This window comes from Lycorma delicatula, chromosome 4, assembly GCF_047948215.1.
Source record: "Lycorma delicatula isolate Av1 chromosome 4, ASM4794821v1, whole genome shotgun sequence".
Lineage (NCBI taxonomy): Eukaryota > Metazoa > Arthropoda > Insecta > Hemiptera > Fulgoridae > Lycorma > Lycorma delicatula.
Window position 1 is genome coordinate 114,845,556 of NC_134458.1, and position 19,122 is coordinate 114,864,677.

General features: G+C 28.4%; 1 protein-coding gene across 3 annotated transcripts in view; it reads right to left on the reverse strand.

Moving 5' to 3' along the window:
- Window positions 1-6,292: 6,292 nt before the first annotated feature.
- The window catches only part of LOC142323772 (ubiquitin-conjugating enzyme E2-24 kDa-like), a 31,719-nt gene continuing 18,889 nt past the window's right edge, over window positions 6,293-19,122 (reverse strand). For 2 of the 3 annotated variants that reach the window (XM_075363967.1, XM_075363966.1), the window contains exons 4-6: window positions 17,212-17,344; window positions 14,506-14,653; window positions 6,293-8,555 (exon numbers count right to left, since the gene is read on the reverse strand). In XM_075363967.1, coding sequence (XP_075220082.1) covers window positions 8,458-8,555; window positions 14,506-14,653; window positions 17,212-17,344 — 379 coding nt within the window. In that variant the 3' untranslated portion in view covers window positions 6,293-8,457. The remainder of the gene's footprint in view (window positions 8,556-14,505; window positions 14,654-17,211; window positions 17,345-19,122) is intronic. The other variant, XM_075363964.1, reaches the window with a different exon arrangement.

Below are 19,122 nucleotides of genomic sequence, written 5' to 3' on the forward strand. Positions count from 1 at the left end.
AGAATAATAGAGTATAAGTTAACAGTCATTCACAACAGTGGAAAACTGTTAATTCTAAACAGTTATATTTCAACCAGTTTTTCCAGCTTGCTGCTAGATCTGGGCGTGTATGTGAATAGGCAAATGCAATTATTGCTACCAGCTTGCCAGGTCTGCAGCTGCAAATGTTAAGTGTAAATGTACAGATAAACATTTAGTCCTAAACAGACTCTGTTTCAACCACTCCCAACAAAATAAAAAAAGCTTTAGGTGAAGGTTCTAAGACCTGAGTAAAATATCTGTGTGCTATAATGGAAATAATACACTAACAATTATAATTAACTCCTTGTAAGTAACAAACAGCAATTACATTTAAAAAATTGTAATAAGAAAAAAATAAACACGTCTTGTATTAGTACTCAGTTTGTATCTAGTTTTATTCAGTTTTCTATTGAAATAATATTGCCCAACATAGATATTTAAGTGTTCTTTAATTGAACATGGCTTTGAGACACAGAGGCTTCAGCAGAGACATCATAAATTCTTTAAGATGATCTTACATGATGTGACATACTATAGATGCTTTTTTGTTTCCAAAGATTATAACTGTTTAAAGAACGGTTTTGAATTACTCGCATTATTTTTTGGATTATTAAGAACTATACAGATTTATTCAAAATAGAGGAATTTCCCTCAGTGCTTAATTTGACTTCAGTATAGATTTGCTTTTTTTTCTCCCATCACTGCTTTATTCAATATAACTTTAGTTAATAAAAACACTATTAAATCTCTGACACACTGTATTAGTCACATTATTTCATCATATTCTTACTATGTCTTAAGTTAATTTAATTTTAATTTTGCATATGCAGGAAATAGGTGTAATTCTCATAGGCTTTTATTTGTTTTTGTTAGCGTGAAAAGATTTTTGTAACAACTTTTTATTTCCTTTTTAATAATTAGCTACTTATTTTGATTTGTTCCATTCAACATAATTTACATAAAGGTTCAACATTTTTACATAAACGTCTGTAAGGTTCTGTGCAGCTACACGTTTAACAATTTCTAAGGGAGATTTTCATCAAAAAGATGTTTTTCAAGAATTATTTTATTTTTGAGAAAGACAAATATATAGATATATTCAAAATGTTAATTTTTTTCTTTTGCAATAAATACAATCTGTACCGGAAAGAACTGAAAATTGATAGGCAGTGAAAGATTAAATATGTTACAAATTAAATATTAGACTTCTGTACATTACAATTAAATAAATAAAAAAACTGCCACTTTAACAAGTAGTTGATAAACACATTTAACTTTCATGAATCCTTCAAGATACTATGGATCTCACTTGATCTCTGGGCACTGTATGCAGATTGCTTTAACTCAGCATAATAAAAGGCATGTCATTAGAATCTTAAAACAATTTATTGGCTAAGTTATAAAACACACACGAGTTCTTTGTACTCCTAGTCAAAGGATCAGCAATTGGATTATAAAATCATAGTTATGAAACAGCCTCAAGGTATGAATAGAGAAAATAACAAGGAAAATACCAGTCCCAAAAAATAAATAAAGTTAGAATATAACAGTAACATAGAGAGTAAGGATAAACTAATTAAAGAAATATATATGAAGGTTGGAAAAGAATGGTATTTAATAGGAGTTAAACTGGCAATTTTTATTATTGTTGAAAAATCCTATTACATATTAAATAAAACAAATTTAATTAAAAAACAAAACTATACACAGGATAATAAAAAAAGAAAAGATTTAAGAAGCAATATTCCTTTAAAACAAAAAGAAACCCTATTCATAGTGAAAAATTTGACTGGTAAGGTGTTCTTAATACTGTAACAGAAACGTTGAATGCAAATACATACACTGCATTATACCAAATAATCGTAAACAAATAATTTAAGTATAATTCTCATAAAGATGTTTTAACAGTTTAGGGACTTACTTGAAAAAAATTACTTCACAATAGGTTTCAAATCAAAATGGAAACTGCCTCCTTTAATGGATACTGAAAATAATTTCTCTGTAATAGTATTGTGTATATGAAACTAGAAGGGGTTAATAAGGTTTGAATCTTTTCATTCAATTTCAGGGATGAAAATTATTACATATAGGGGGAGGTTAACTAATCAAACAAGAAATATTCAAACTTCTGACAAGAATATTAAAGGATAGCTAAAAATTATCAAAAAAAGAAGGTTCAATTTATGGAAAATCAAGAAGAAAAATACATCCTTTCTTATAAAACTCTGATAAAGAACTAACAAGTCCAAGTTATTCACCAAAGAAAAAATTTAAAAAAAAAACTTTTAATTCTGTTACAAAACTCAAAAGGAATCATTAACGTGTTGGAATCAAGACATTCATGATTCAACAGATTCAGCTCTTTTAAACATAGATAAAGGAAAAAATTGTTAGATTTTTATTTTCATCTTTGAAACAGACCATACAAGACTTGAGATACTTCAAACAAGAATACTGGGAGATGCTCCATTCAACAGTAGTAAATTAATAATTACAATGAATAGAAAGCATGTCATCTAAGATTATTTAAATGTAAAATTATTAAAATATAGTACTCTTAGTTAAGTAGAGAACACTTATAAATATTTGTTGACATAAATGCAAAACTCCAGAATCTCACATCTTAATTTACATAATATCAATTTTCAATAAAGTAAAAACTGTCAAGATATAAAGCTTGTCGAAAATAATGTATAATATTAACCTGAAATAATAATTGTTAACAGAAATCTCTTAAATAAGTTGTATAATAAACCCAATAATGCTTAAGAAAAGGGAAAATTGATAATTCTATACCAAAATAAGATACATGATCATCAGATTTGCAAAACATTAAACACAACTAGATGTAGTAATGAGAGCAGTTACAAAAACCCAGATTTTTAACAGTCATGAAGAATACAGTTACTTTTATTTTATGATAATATAGAACGAACATTTTTCAGCATATGAAAAATGCCATGCCTTTATCAGGATTCAAACCTAGGATTTTCTGGATGGTATACCAAGAGCCTACTACTACTCTACTACAGCTTACCACCAATTGAGGAAATACAAAAGGCACAAATACAAAAGGTATGAATATGAAATTTGGAATACTGAAGAGACTAAAATACAAACATGATTTGAACAGAAAGGAGAATAATACAAAAAGTAAAAATAGATGGTTTCGTCATTTCTAGTCACTGTAAACACTACAGGCATTTTAAAGGAATAATTTTCAACAAAGACTCTTTTCAAAAAAGAGTACAGTAGCCTAAGTATGGGGGGCTAGAATTGTTAATTAGCATCATACTTTATCTGTTAACTGGAAAAAGGTTATTACAAAACACAGTTGGAGAAATCATTTTAAAAAAGTAGTGAATGCGTACTTGGAAACATTACAATGGACACAAATGAAGATGCTGTTCACAATTGAAAATTATAATCCTATAAAACACACAAAATGTAAGCTTCTAAATAAAAAGAAAAAACTTAGACAATATTGCTGATATCATTTGAAATATGTTAAGGAATAAACTATGCCGTTTGAATTAAAAAAAAAAAAAAACTAAATCGAACTTATCTTTAGTCTAAATGTTGTGTATACATCTGAGCTTAAAAAAACTCAAGAACAATATAGTACTATGCCTATCAACAAAAACCAGCAGCACAATCAAACTGTATCTATCACTCATAAAATCTCTAGCATAAAATAACTACCTACCTACTGATTCAAGACTGCAAAAAAGAACTAACAAACATTCCATTAGCAAATAGCTGCACCAATCATTTCCCTAATAGATAGGTACGCTCTTCGATTATTTAAATTTCAACATATCCCTTTCTTATAACTGTGTTGTCATGGCCGTTACAAGCACACAAAAAACGTTCAATTTATTTTAGAGCATGCTTTTAAAAATAACACTGGTGAAAATACCAGAAGTATGACTTTAACACAACAATTAAGTTGAAGATACTTTCTTCTAAAATCCACTTGTTTAAAAAAATAATTTATATCAATAAATTTTTATCTTCAGGAGAAACACCACGTTATAAGCATCTAAATAAGTTGAATGGTCTTTCTTTAAAATACTTATTTTTAATAAATTAACTGTTGAATTCAGTACTTTACTTGTCCCTGACCAAGTTGCATAACCTGACAAAGTATGCATCTTTCTAGGTAACGAGCTTTTGAAAGATGTTCTGTTTGGCTAGTAAATGTATGAAAAACATAATCAAAAATATATATTGAAGCAAAATTGGGTGAAAATTAAAAACATTTCCATGTGACAGATGAATTCACATTAAGATTTCAACAAATTAAAAAAAAATTTAAAAAAAAATAACAGTTTGTAGAAATCATTAACTACATGTTAAAGACTACAAAATAATAAACATTTAAAAACCATTGAATTTTTTTATTTAAAATCTAAAATAAGATTATAAATTTAATTGTTATTCAATCATGAGTAAATGATAATTAAAAATATTTTTGAGACACTATACAAACAAGCAGTATTCTAATAGTATTTTTAGAATAAAAACATAAAATGAAACATAATCATTGCCAATTTTAGGCAGTCATGATCAAAAACAGTTACATACAAACAACTAAAACCTCCAATTCAGGTAGTCTACCCACAATTTAACGCACACTCTCTACAGTATTGGATAAGATAAAAATTTATTTATGTAAGTAAAATAGGGGTAGCATGAACCTTAAACCAATCAAAATAGATATTTATGATCATGAATAAAATTTAAAGGAGAGAATCATTATTGTTCTTATGATTAAAATCAAGAATTTTAACAGACTGTTGGATATCAGTCCCCCATTAACATTCATCAAATTAGTTTTTGTATCATTTTTGTTAGTCCTCCAACTACCTAATTCCTATTAATTTCTAATTTTGGGGACTTTTTTTAATCTCTAACAAAGAAACTTTGAGACTATTTTCAAAGGAATATAAAGGAGGGGTATATGTTCCTTTTAGGATTTACACCATTTGACTCATAAATAAAGAGCAGGAAAATCAGCCATGATTTGAAATTTTTAATTATTTAGGTACTATTTCCTAAGCATCATCTAATGATGGTTATTTAACATTCAAACTGGCAACCTAGTTTTAGACTTTAAATAAACATTATTAAATGTTTCCAAATTTATTTCAATAACTGTTTAGCATAGCTCACTTTCTTTTTTTTTAATCTTTTAGAATGTAATGTAGATTTTTTATTTTGGATAAATATTCTATTTAATAATTGAAATTTTATCATCTTTTAATCAAATGGTTCTACGACTAGAATATCTAACAAGGAACAATGAAATTAATTATTTAATTAAAGGATATGAAATAAGGTAAAATTAAAATATCCAAAGTGACATTTAAGCCAGTTCTCATTGATCACTGAAGTTAAACAATTTTAGGTAGAAATAAGTGCATACTGTCAGCATTTATTAGCATCAATGAATACAGCTTTAAAAAATAAATTACTTCAATTCTGGAAGCAAAGGTTTTTATATAATTTCAGGCTATTTTTTTTTTTAAATAGGTAAAAATTAACTTCATAGTGGAAATATTGAAACTACACAGAATATCTGGTCTTAAAATTGTTTATTGGCATGCACCTTAGTAAATAAAGTAAACAATGAATACTAATTATATGATATAAAAAAACCTGGTTATAAATATGTACTTTTAAGGTTTTAATTATCAATAAAACAATCTGATGAAAAGTTGACACCAAGAGAGTTAAGAGCAGCAAACCATTCCCAACTGTTAATGATAATTTCAGTTATTTTGGATAATTAAAAAAATGCTGTCAAAGTACAAAATGTCAACATATTCAAATCAACAAAACAAAATACACGACTGATTTTATGTATACACTTTATCCCAACTAATGACCCGGTGGCTACATGCAGATATAAAAATCTGAACTATTTATAATGCTAAATAAATAATTTCATTTGATCTGCTATATAACCACTACAATCAGACTTATAATTAATAAAAATAGCAGTATTTATTGACAGTAATAAAAACAGCACTATGTAACACTTTGTTCAAATATTTTTGTTTCAAAAAAATAAATACATAGAGCTACACTCTTGCATGTTTCGACAATTACTAATGAGAAAGAATTAATTTAAAATTTAAAAAATTAGGAATTAGATTTTAGAAATTAATTCTTCAAATTGCAAAATCATTTCTTTAACTAAATAATAAAATTTTGATTTTATATACAAAATTAATGTTTCTTATAAAATGTTAACAGCTGGAAGCTGGAGGTAAATTAATAATACTTTACCACAACAGTAATTGTTTATTCACGAAAAACGTATTAACAATTTTAATTTCTTAATGCAAATAAAAATTAATTACAAATCACTATAATAAAAAGGAAAAAACTTACTCATTCCTTAATTTAAAATAAAGCTTAATTCCATTTGTTATATATATATATATATATACATACACAAACTCGCACTGACAGCATGATATATTATTGATCTATTTATGGAGAGATTAAATAGTTCAAGGACACTTTATCCAATTTACTTCAGTGAGCTGGCAATCATCCATCATCCAACAGATTACATCAATGATGCAAGATGCATGATTTGATTAACAGCCACAAAACCCAAAGTGTGAAAGAATGGCAGCATGAGATAAAAAGCCCCATACAGAGGACAATAACTCAGAACAGTGATTTTGCTGAAAGATGTAAACATGCTGTCAATTTTTCTGTTAATTATTTAAAATATACATTATAAGAAAAGTTTACTTTCACTCCAGAAATTCTAATACCCCCAAGAACAGGATTCCCACAGGAGTAAACATGCCCATTCTTGAGAAGATGTGAATGAACACGAAGTATCCAAAATAAATCATTCAGCTGGATTCACACTGAAGAATTAAATTTAATGTAAACTACAATTAATTTTATTCCTAGAATTGTGTTTATTTAATAATCAAAATTACCAGAAAATTATCTATTGTTGGAAGCTAACAATTAATACGTATAAAAAACTGCTCACTTTTTCCACTAACTAAAGATGAAATTTTTTGAACAATCTTTCCTATTAGTTTCTACATTCATAAGGTTTAAACTTTTTTAAGAAAATAATGTTCAAACATTCAAAACCAAAAGTTTAATTTCAGAGAATCAAAAGCTTGAACTTGTTAAGCAATAAAGAAGAATTAGTCACCTTACTGCACAATGTTACAAAGGGAAACTTCTTCATTTAATACAGAAATCATCAAACCTAGAATTCTTTTTTTTTATTATATCAATTTAATTAATGTTTAAATTCAATAGAATTATACACAGTATGACCTAGATTTCAAATGACCATTAGAGTAAAAATACCATCATTCTATCCCTGAGCTACACCAACCTTTCCTACTTTTATTTTTTGACCTTAAAAGGCAAAATTTATTTCAATTATCACATTATAATAAACAACGTTTACAGTTTGTAAAGTTTAATATTAACAGAGGAATTTTTTTAAAGGGTAATAATGTTCTTTTAGTGATACATATACATAAAAACATGTGAACCTCGATCATGATTACAATATTAATACATAAACAACTGATACTTAAAGAACATTTCATTACCAGTATAGTATGACAAGAAGCAAAACATACAATTTTATAAAAAAAAAAAATACTCTACAGCTGTTAAGAATTATCAATCCAATCAGCATAGGCCCCACCAGTAAAAGAACAAGCATGTTAACAGTACCCACCAGATGTTTTAAGTGTTTACAGATAACAGAACAGGGCAGTTTATTCAGATTTTATAAACAAAATAGAAAATAATATCAACTAACAATCAATATTACAACAATATGATCTATCGATTATTAACTATTATTACCATAAATAAATAAATCTAAGCAAATAAAAAATTTGCTAACAAAATAACGTACCGTAATTTTTTTTCTGTCTATGTTATGTGTTCATTTTGAACATAAGTTGAAAGAAATTAATGTTCTTTTATTTGGGCGCATTTAAAATAAAATTAATTACAAAAAATAATTGAATAAAAGATTTTAAAATAATCATATTTAAACCACAAAAATTTTTTAAGAAAACATACAAATAAAAAAAAAACACGAGCTTAAAATCAGTACTAAAAATTAAATTATTGTGAATGCATTTATTGATTATAATAGTAATACAAAGCATTTATTTATTGTATTTTATTTTAATTTCTTATATATTTAACTACTACTTCTACAAAAACAATGTCGAGGAGGAAACAAGATTAAATTAAGGATACAACATTTCTCTTTTGGCTGTGTTCTACAATGTTGTTCATATGAAGCGCGGCCATTATTACCAAAATACAATAATAATTATAATAATAGTAGTAGTAATAATAATAATATAATATTTTTTTGTCCAACATTATCACACTGATCATCAAATCACTGTGAAGAAATCACGTTGCATAACGTTTTGTCCACAGCCGTGCGATGCGGTCATGTTCTTCTCGATTCTGTAGATACTGCGTAGCTATGCTACCTACCAATGGATCCGCTGCATGAATTAACAAAAAAGATTAAAAACCATAAAATACAATTTTTACATACTTGAAAGAGAGGCCTAGCCAACTTTCATTTCACAGTGTTGGAAAATATCTTCCATCACAAACCCCACTGTTGTGGAGTTTGTAATGGAAGATATATTAATTGAGGATTTTGTAATGTATACACTTCTTTCAAAAAGTTCAGGATTTAAATCTTTAACAAGTTTTAATTTATAACTACAGAGAATATGAGTGTATTTTATGACATTTTTACACAATGTTTATTGTGTGTATTGTATTACTTTTGCACACTTATTGTTATCCATAATGAATGTACTAGAATTTTTATCAAACCAACATAAAGAGAGTGCTTTCTGCATTTCTCTTACGTTTCCTAAGAGATATGCATTAGAAGTTTTTGAAAGCTAATATTCTCCTATCAATTAAAACTGTTCCAGCCCAAAGAGGTTTGATAGCTAAGCTTCAGGCTTCCTGATTTTAATTTCAAAGAATGTAGACAAGTATCCATCATTTTCTACATACCCAGTGTATACAACACTGGGTGTGATGATTGAGTTATTGAATAGTCTGGACCACAATGATTCAATTGGACCAGAACGCTGTTCCAGAAAATATCTATCTTAGATATTCAGCTTATCAGTAAACAAATTGATTTCAAATCAAAACACAGCTGCAAAGTGGTTAACATTCATATGAAAACTCTCTAGCAGACTAGTATGAATGAAACTCTTGTCCACAGTTGTGCTGACAATATAGCAAAAGTATTGTCAGTATAGCAACGGTATTGTCATCCCACCGCCTTCTCAATTGTATACTATGTGTGTATGTCCTATCTACCAAAATGTAAATGTATGGTGGTTATTTTGACATGAGCCGTGTGCATTACAGCAGTTTTTGAACAGTTATTTATAAGTAATTTTGTGAACATTTTCCAATAATGAGGAAAATGTGAAGTGGCTACATTAAAAAAAAGAAAGAGTTTTGGATGAAGATGAATTTAGGAACGTAATAAAAAGTAGTGATGATCCAAATAGAAAGTAAACAGAATGGACTATACAGGCCATTATAAGCTCCATTAGACATAAATGCGACAACAGAATGAGGTAATGATGTCAGCCAGAATAATGTAGGTCTATAATTTGTCTTGTGTAACTGTGCAACAAACCAAAACATAACAATATAATGATTCTAATTTAATTTAGTATGATCCATTCAAGAAAAAACACTTCTCTTTACCTGCAATATAAAAATGAAGTAAAAATAGCTTGTAATACAAAAATTACAAAATTGCGATAAAATAATATATTTACCTTAAACATAAAAATTCTAAGAAACTAATATAAAAAGAGAAAATTGTGATAAAATAATTTACTTTAAAAATAAAAATTCTAAGAAATTATATTATCGCTATATTAAAATTTCATCAAGTAAAAAGAAAAAGTATTTGTCTGATAAGTTGTCTGTTGAACTATCATCATTATTTCCCAAATTTTTCACAATATCTTCAATAATATTTTCACACAAACTGCCTGCTTCCCATGCTTTTTTCTTCTTTAATTACATGGTGAATACAATTTTTTTAAACATTGCAGGTATTCTATTAACACTTTCTATCAACAATTTTTTTTTAATATCACAATTTAAATGTTTAATTATTACTATCAACATAGCGACACGACTTATTCCCATATCAATTCTAACAGGTAAAACTGCAATGATATGGAAGAGAAAATGCATCACACACATTTTTTTATTTTACTTTCATCAACTTGACACTGCAAATATTTTTGTTTAAATGATTTTACGATTTTTAACGTTCTACTTTTAACAAATCTTTGGTATATGCTATTTTCTTCAATTTTAACTATTTGGAAATTTCTGATTTTCAGGTTGAAACATTTGAAATTTTTTTCAGTCAATGGTACAGTGCATTATCCCTTACTATGACAGATCCTTCAGCAACAATTTCAACAATTTTTCTTGAACCACTGCATAAAATTGTCACAATTTATTCATTGTGGTACTCTTGGGGAAGATCTGGACTCAAATACCCATAAACCACCATTCAAAAACTCATTTCCACTTCTTACATTTGTTACTATAATTTTTTACCTTTTCCAGCTAGAGTTTTCACCCCAGTTGATAAACCTTTTTTATAAAAGTGTCTTTTGTGCTCTTTATTTCTTTATCCACCTACAACTTTCCTTTCCTTCTACCATGACCCACATTAATCGAAGTTTCATGTAGTTAATTAACCTACCCTCATCACAAAATTGCTTATTTCTCTTAAATATTCTTTATGCCCAAAATAATATCTTCATTTTCAATCAATAAAGAATTTTTTTTTCTGAACATGAGATCTTTTTAAAGATTTTTGTTTTAGATTTCATTGGTCAACATGAATACCAAACACTCTGAGAACAAATGTTTTGAGTATTTCAAACAGCATACAAAATTCCAAAAAGAAACCCCATACACAGAACTCCAAAAATTAAATGTTTTGATGTGGGTCTAATACAACAGAGCAATTTTAGCTGTCCTAATATTATTGACCATATCTCACATGAAATGAGAAATAAAATAGCAAAAAAATAGTAGAAAATGAGAGGAAAGTCAGCATTATTACTGACTAATTAACCAAAGTTAGTGTAAAATCCATTTTAATAATATTTTTTAGATGTTCCTTTACAAAAGATTCTCAAGATGTTTCCTCTTTTGGGACTGGGTGGAACTTAATCAGACTAAAGTAGATTTTATTACAGATTAGATTCTGTACTAAATTTTAACTCTTATGGGAATGAGGATTTAAAAAAAAACATTTAGTTGGTTTAGCATGTGATAGCCTCTAATAATGTTGGGTACCAAAATATAGCTGCAGCACAATTTTTAGACTGTTCCCAGATATAATAATTTGCCATTGTTTGATAATCTGGCAGTTTCTAACACAACAAATAATAGGGAGTTAACAATTTCCATTCTTTTATTGATAAAGTGTATTCTTTTACAGCATGTCTATCAAAACTCAAAGAGAATTAAACATTTGTGCTGTCTCACTAGAAAGAAGAATTAAAAAATTGGGAAAATATTAACAATTAAGTGGGTAGCATAAAGTCAAAGAAATGTAAAGATGTCTGGAAAAACTATAGTGTAGTAAACAAACATTTTAGTAGGGCAAAAGAGGAAAGAAAGAGCAAAATTTCAAGGTCTTGAAAACATGTTAAATTCCATGGAGTAACATACAATGTGCTCTTAACGAAACAACTGACTTATCATTACAGTTACAGAATAGAAACAACAAGCCAGACAAAGGCTCAAAATGTGATCAAGCACATCATCAAAGTACTGGAATCTACATCCAGTTCTGTACCTGGAAAGTACCACAAAAAGCTCTGAAAACATCTGAAGATAAAAAGTTAGACATTTAGTCATTCAAAAGCTTTAAAAATTGAAAGTAAACAATTCAGGAGACTTGTGAATAGTTTAAATAACAGGCTTGTAAAAATGTGTTTACAGCATCCCCTCTAAGTACCAGTTCCAGCAAGAATGAAGATGAAAAAAGGGCAAAAATAATCAGATTCAAAGGTACTGAACAGAAATAATTGGCCCTACACCTTTGCTTTGGATATCCACTATGGTGATAAGAATATTGGCAGTCTTGTGATTTTTTCCATACTTTCAATAAGAGGAATTTCATAAATATTAGAACATACATATATATATAGACCGAAGAGATTCCTGTAGTGCTGATGCCTTTAATCAAGACTTAAAACCATTCTCATCTCAACAACAGAAAGTGAACAAGTTTTCAGTAAAATGAATGAGATTATCACCCCAAAGTTAATGATTTCAAGGTCAAGTTGACTTAATTTCATCAACAGCGTTGGACATCCTATGTCTATATTAAATCCAGCTCCACGTGAAGTCATGGCTGCAAAAGGGGAGATGTTCAGCTGATGAAACAATATGCTAGAAAATACAAGGACACCATTGTTGTCACCCAGTAAGACTCCATATAGAGGCTGCTCAACTGATATGGTGAGTTCTGGTTAATATTATACAGCTTAGAAGTTTCTGAATCAACATTACCTTAATAGTTTAATATTTTACATCTTACACCTAATTTGAATACTGAAATATTTGTCCGGCTTCAACGTTAATCCTTTTATGTCATAATTAACATACAGGTTTATTTTTACATCTGCAATATTTTTTCAGTATATTTTAATATAAAACAACGTTTGTGTCTACATATTTAGAAACAAAACTGTAATAACATCCAAATAACCACATAAATTATTACCTAATGATCAATGGCTTTAAAAAATATCAATAATTTTTCTTTATAAAGCCAATTTTTAAAACATCAAAAGATCTCAAACATCTTCCATAATAAAAAAAATATTTAAAAAAATACAAATAAGTTCAGATGAGCAAAGAAGATGAACACTAATATTTGCAAAAGATGAGATAATGAGATTTGTTCTTTATGTGTGAGCCAGTTTTGTAAATGAAAATAACATTCTATGCTTTCTTTTCTCAAAATATGACAGCACTACGAATTATTATTTCAGTTTCTCTGATATTTGAAAAAAATATTAATTTCCAAACAGATCAACTCCATACTAAACAGCTAACTTAAGGAGATACTGCAACTTTTATTAGGATTTTGAGAATATTCTAAATTCATTTTTTAGTTGATAGAACTGTCAATGGAAATGAGCATTGTAACTCATGAAAGAGAAACTAATAGCGATATCTTAAAAGAGCATGTTAATACATAATTGTGAAAAACCCTTATTTTTATCTGCAGTGAAAAGGTTTTTAGTCATTTTCACTTTACATTCATGAAACTTACTTTCATTAAATTAAATAAAAATTAAATTTAATTAAACAAAATTACAATACAATAATTTTTTAGTAAAATAAAAAATAAGCCATTTCCAATGTGTAAGTTATTTCAATTATTTTTTCTTCTGTTTCTTCTTCAGTAAAATTTGATTTTTTTAGCGTTTATTTGATTTTCTGTTAGGCTTATTTACATCATTATTTTTAGAATTAAATTCTCTATAGTTTTTGTTAACAAATTTTATGCATTTATTAGTTATAACACAGTTGTATTGCAAACCTAAAAAAATTGTTTTTAGACAACACATTTTTCAGCATTACTTCAGATATCATGAAAACTATTGGATACAGTTCTCGAACCTACTTTATTCAATTTTTCAGGTCAAAAACCATAATTTCGCCCTGAAATTTATGTACTAAAAAATTCACTATGACTTCAATTCAACAGGGGAGCTGAATTCCAGGCAAAATTTTTTGCTAGCCATAACTTGCTAATAACATTTTTCAGACCTATGTTTGTGTAAACATTTTTCATTATTTTGATGAGCAGAATACACCTGAAAAGTATGTCAGTTTCCTTGTGGGACACCTGTATATATATATATATATATATATATATATATATATATATATATAGTGTGTGTGTGTGTGTGTGTGTGTGTGTGTGTGTGTGTGTGTGTATGGGTGTGTGTGTGTGTGTGTATGGGTGTGTGTGTGTGTGTGTGTGTATGTATGTATGGGTGTATTTATCTTCCATTTTCCTTTTTAATTAATCACTTTTATTTTCAAATGTTACATGATAAAATTATTTAAAAACAAAGACTGAATATGAGAAAAGGTGTAAACTGATAAAGCAAAAAAAAAGCCGCACTTTGATAGTAACAAATGGCTAGATAAATAAAAAAATGCCATCTGATGAACTTCCGTCAGGTAGTGGGGGGCCATCATACCAAATCAGTTGAACACATTTATTCTGATCCACTAAAAAAAGCTTAACTTTTATCAGATATATCAATAAAGAATCAACACATAAAATAACAGTTGTAATTAAATTTGTCTACAAGCACAACTAATATATTTAAATATATAATCTACCTGGATTGCAATCAGTGAGTAGTGAACAAATAGAGAGAAGAACCTTTGAAATAGTTAATGCTGGTGACCAATTATCCTTGAGTATATCAAGACATATAACACCTTGGCTGTTAATGTTGCAATGGTATATACGTGTTCGGAATGTAACCTACAAAATACATTCCTAATATTAATACATGGCAATCAATAAATAAATTACTGTTTATTTATCATACGGTACATATATACACTGGGTTCAAAATATTAATATTAAATATTCAAACAATAGTAATGGAAGAATAAATATAATATCTATATAGATATGATTACAAACTACAGTATACAAAATTCTACAAATTCTCATCCAGTTTCTTCAACTATTCGACTCCAGATGGGGTACCATGATATACATCTCCCATGTAACTATGGGCAGTACTTAATTATATGTTCAACAGTTTTGAGTGGCTCACCACTCTAACAACCAGCCATAGCTGACATATCCCGTATGTTCAAAATCTGCATCTACCACGTCCAGTTCCACTAGGTCCATCTATGCACCACAATTTTCTTGATAGACTAAAACCCAGCACCTGTGCATTGACAGCTGTAGTTTTCATCCCATGAGATCTGCCATTATTTGTTTGATATTTAAGTTCTCCTATATATATTAATTACTTAATTTAATACACAAATTCTTTTTTGTTCTTATCTATCAAATTTATCTTCTCTTTAATTTCATACCATTAACATGCCAAATTCTAGAAACTAAACAGCAGGCTCAGTTCTTTAGTTTCCTATTAGTTTAAACAAGCAGAAATTTAAAGTTTCCCTTTACTAAACATTACAAAAGTCTTTCTACCTATAGGATTCTCCAGGGATTATATTTTCTATCTAGATTACTTGATAGGAGCTCAGCTTTATAAAAATTTAAATAGGCAAGAAAAAATAACCACGGAAAGATTCACTATCACGTTACTTAGCATTAAGTAGACTACTGCAGATCTTCACATCCTGACCTTAGACTTGAGCCTGACTTTTTAACTTTGTATATGCAAGAATCATTCTATTAGTAATTTACGGCTCCATTCACAGTAAAAATCTCCAGAGGGGTTGATGGAAAAATGCTTATTCCCATCACCTGAACTAGATTAAAAATATCCTTTAGGTATAGTTGATTGTTTCACACACAGTTCCTCTGTGAATCAAGCATTCATACATTCTTCTTATCACGGTCTTTTCTTTGTCAATTTGATTCCTTGGATTTAGGTTAGAATCCCTGCAAAGTCTATGCTGAGGATGTGAAAATCTACAGTCTACTTAATGTTATGTAACCTGATGGCGAGACTCTACTTGTGAATCTGTCCAGGGTTATTTTTTCCTTCCTATCCAAATGGCTATAAGGCCAAGCTTTATAGCTATTTACCTATCAAGAAACCACCTAAATAGAAAATGAAATCCTTGGAAAACCCTATAGGTAGAAAGATTTCTGTATATTTAATAAAGGGAAAAACGAAGGAAATGAAGTTTGCATTATGGGAATAGAATAATCAATCCATATTAAGTTCATTACATAAGACATACCTTAATATCCAATATATAGGAACTTCTTCCCAGCAGTTTAAGCCCATCTTACAATTTATATACAGATCAGGGTATTTGGAATCAATAGGGTTGCAGAAAATAGAAAACAATAAAAACAAATAATATGCTGGAGCAAGACTTTTTAGAAAGAAAACAGCTAATACCTAAACAACAGAATGACTGTTAAAGAATATCCTCACATTAACAACACTGAATACATGGCATACAGCATTGGCTAACACTTTAGTCAACATGACATTCATTCACTCACTGAATGAATGATAAAATGAGAGTAAAAGACTATTTTCTAGAATTTATTAGCAGACCCCCTCTGACAAAATGAAGATATTGTCATAAGCAAGATCCCAAAAATTAAACTATTAGAGAAGTGTTTAAGGGAAGTTATGTTTCTAAAAAATTAAGTAATTTAGTAATTTTAAGTAATTAGTTCTCATAATCAAAACTATCTGGCATTTTTTGGCAACATAGAAATTTAAGAAATGTTGACAAGTATGCAATCCTTTTCTGGATCAATTTTTCATGCTTTATGTACAGATTTGTTAATGTGTAGAATACACATTTATTATACAAATAATTACAATTCATTAAAGTAAGTCTCTAAAATATTCATCAGTCAAATATAGAAAATTTTCAATAACCATTTTCAAGTACATGTCATTAATTGAGAATTGATTCTATTATCAAGAAATTTTATCCAGAAATTTTTTAAGATTTTTTAATTTAATACAAGTAACCTGAAAATAAAGAATTTTTTGTTGTAAACACTGTAAATTAACTTTTAAACATTGCATTTTCAATACTTAAATTTATCCCTAAAGCACAAACTGCTGTTAATTATTAAAATATCCTCTAGACACAGGCCAGATAATACACTTTTAATAAAAATTTACATTATTATTACAGATACTATAGTTAAAAAGTTTACAGATGTCAGTAGTACAATAAGTACATTATTGACAAGAGTGGCATATTAAGTAGTACTATCTGTAACAAAAAATTAAAATTAAAAAAAATATTTTTTCCTAATATTAATAAAACCAAAAACTCAAACCAAAGGTATGATATTTTACATTTGTTACACAAACACAAATGAAAGAAAAGATCATAATAAAAAAAAATGCCTACCTTTGGAGGTTTAAAAGGATACTCAGGTGAGAAATGAATATCTAAGAAAAATACACCACCCTCATAAACAGAGCCAGGAGGACCAAGGATTGTTGACACCCACTCATAAAGGTTATCACCTTTCGGACCAGCACTGTAAAAAACATCAACAATATAATTAATAATAAAAAATTTTAACCTTCTAAACCAATAAAAATAAATTAAAACATTACAAAATTGTTTTAAGAACAAAATTAAAAATATATTACAATACTTCAAACCATACATTGTGGCAAACATATTAAAACTGTAATATTACTTAAATTCATTTATTATTTTCTACTAATATTCAGTTCATTTATTTATAATTTAAAAACACAATATTTTTCTAAATTTTTGGTTTTAAAAAAATATATCCCACAGAATTATAAGATTATAAGCCCACAGAATTTGTATGATCATATTGTGATTACCACTTACAAGGAGTGGTTATTAAATAACAAGAATAATACTGCTACAGAAGAACTGCTGCGCGTACGCCAAATGCTGTGTAGCGTGAAGCTTTCTCTTTCAATTGTTGCCACTCCAGTTTCTGTAGACATATTAGTCTAGCCACAGCCTTCATTTAGATATCTGTTTTTTGTTTTGCCAAAAAAATGACGTGTTTTATTAGAGCAAAGAATTGTGAAATTTCATGTGTAACTTAGAAAGACCGCTACTTAAAGATATCCTTTATAAAAAAAAATTATGGCAAACAATGTTTACCACATACATGGGTTTTTGAGTGTTTTAAGCGTTTCTAAGATAGCTGAGAAGACAAAGATGATGTTCACCCAGGTTGCCCTCCACGTCAAAAACTGATAAAATATTTTAAAAATTGGTGATCTGATCTGACAGTCTTTAACTACTCGTGTGATTGCTGAAACTGTAGGAATTGACAAAGGATGCATAAGGCAAATTTTACATAATAATTTTAACATGCAAAAAGTGTGCATGAAAATGGTGCCTAAAATTCTCACATTCAAACAAAAAGAAGCTCATGAAAATGTTTGTTCTGACACTTTGAATGCCACTGAAAATTATCCTAACTTCTTTTTAAGAGTGATAACATGTGATGAATCTTATATTGGAAGGCCCATAAATTTCACAAAGAGCTAAAAAAAATTTGTATGAGCAAATCAAAATTCAAAGTGATGATTGTTTTTTTTAATATTCATGGGATTGTGTACAGTCACTGGGTTCCTGAAGGTCAAACTATTAATCAACATTACTACCTTGAGGTCCTTGCTAAAATTCGTGAAAAAACAAGAAAAAAATGACCCGAATTGTGGAATAACAAGTCATGAGTTCATCAGGACAACGCACTGGCTCACACTGCATTGTCTGTGAAGATGTTTCTAGCCAAGTATAAGATCCCAGTGTTAGACCATATCTGCCTTACCTGGCACAATGTGACTTTTACCTGTTCCCCAAGGTCAAACTGCATTAAAAGGAACAAGATTTCAGACCACTGAAGCTGTGAATACAAGAAGACTTCCAGCACTGTTTCAAACAATGGAAAATTCGCGTGGGGCATTGTAGGGATAGAGGAGGGGTGTAATAGAAGGAAATAATAACTAAATATGTATAAATTTAAAATAAAATATTTTACAGCATTAGTCTCATTATTTAATTAGCCACACCTCATATAATGTTTGATATAAATTTTTTATTTGCAATTTTATTATTTTTAATGGCTCTAATGAATTCTCTAACAGTGATTTCAAATGAGCTTACTTGGATGTTATCAAATTTATTCTGTAATATGTAAATATAACATGTTCCAAATTGATTTAATTTAGAACATGTGCAATTATAAACATGCAGTTTGCAACTGGCAATTACAATTAAATAACATGCAGACATTTGAATTACCTTGGTTAAAAAAAAAAA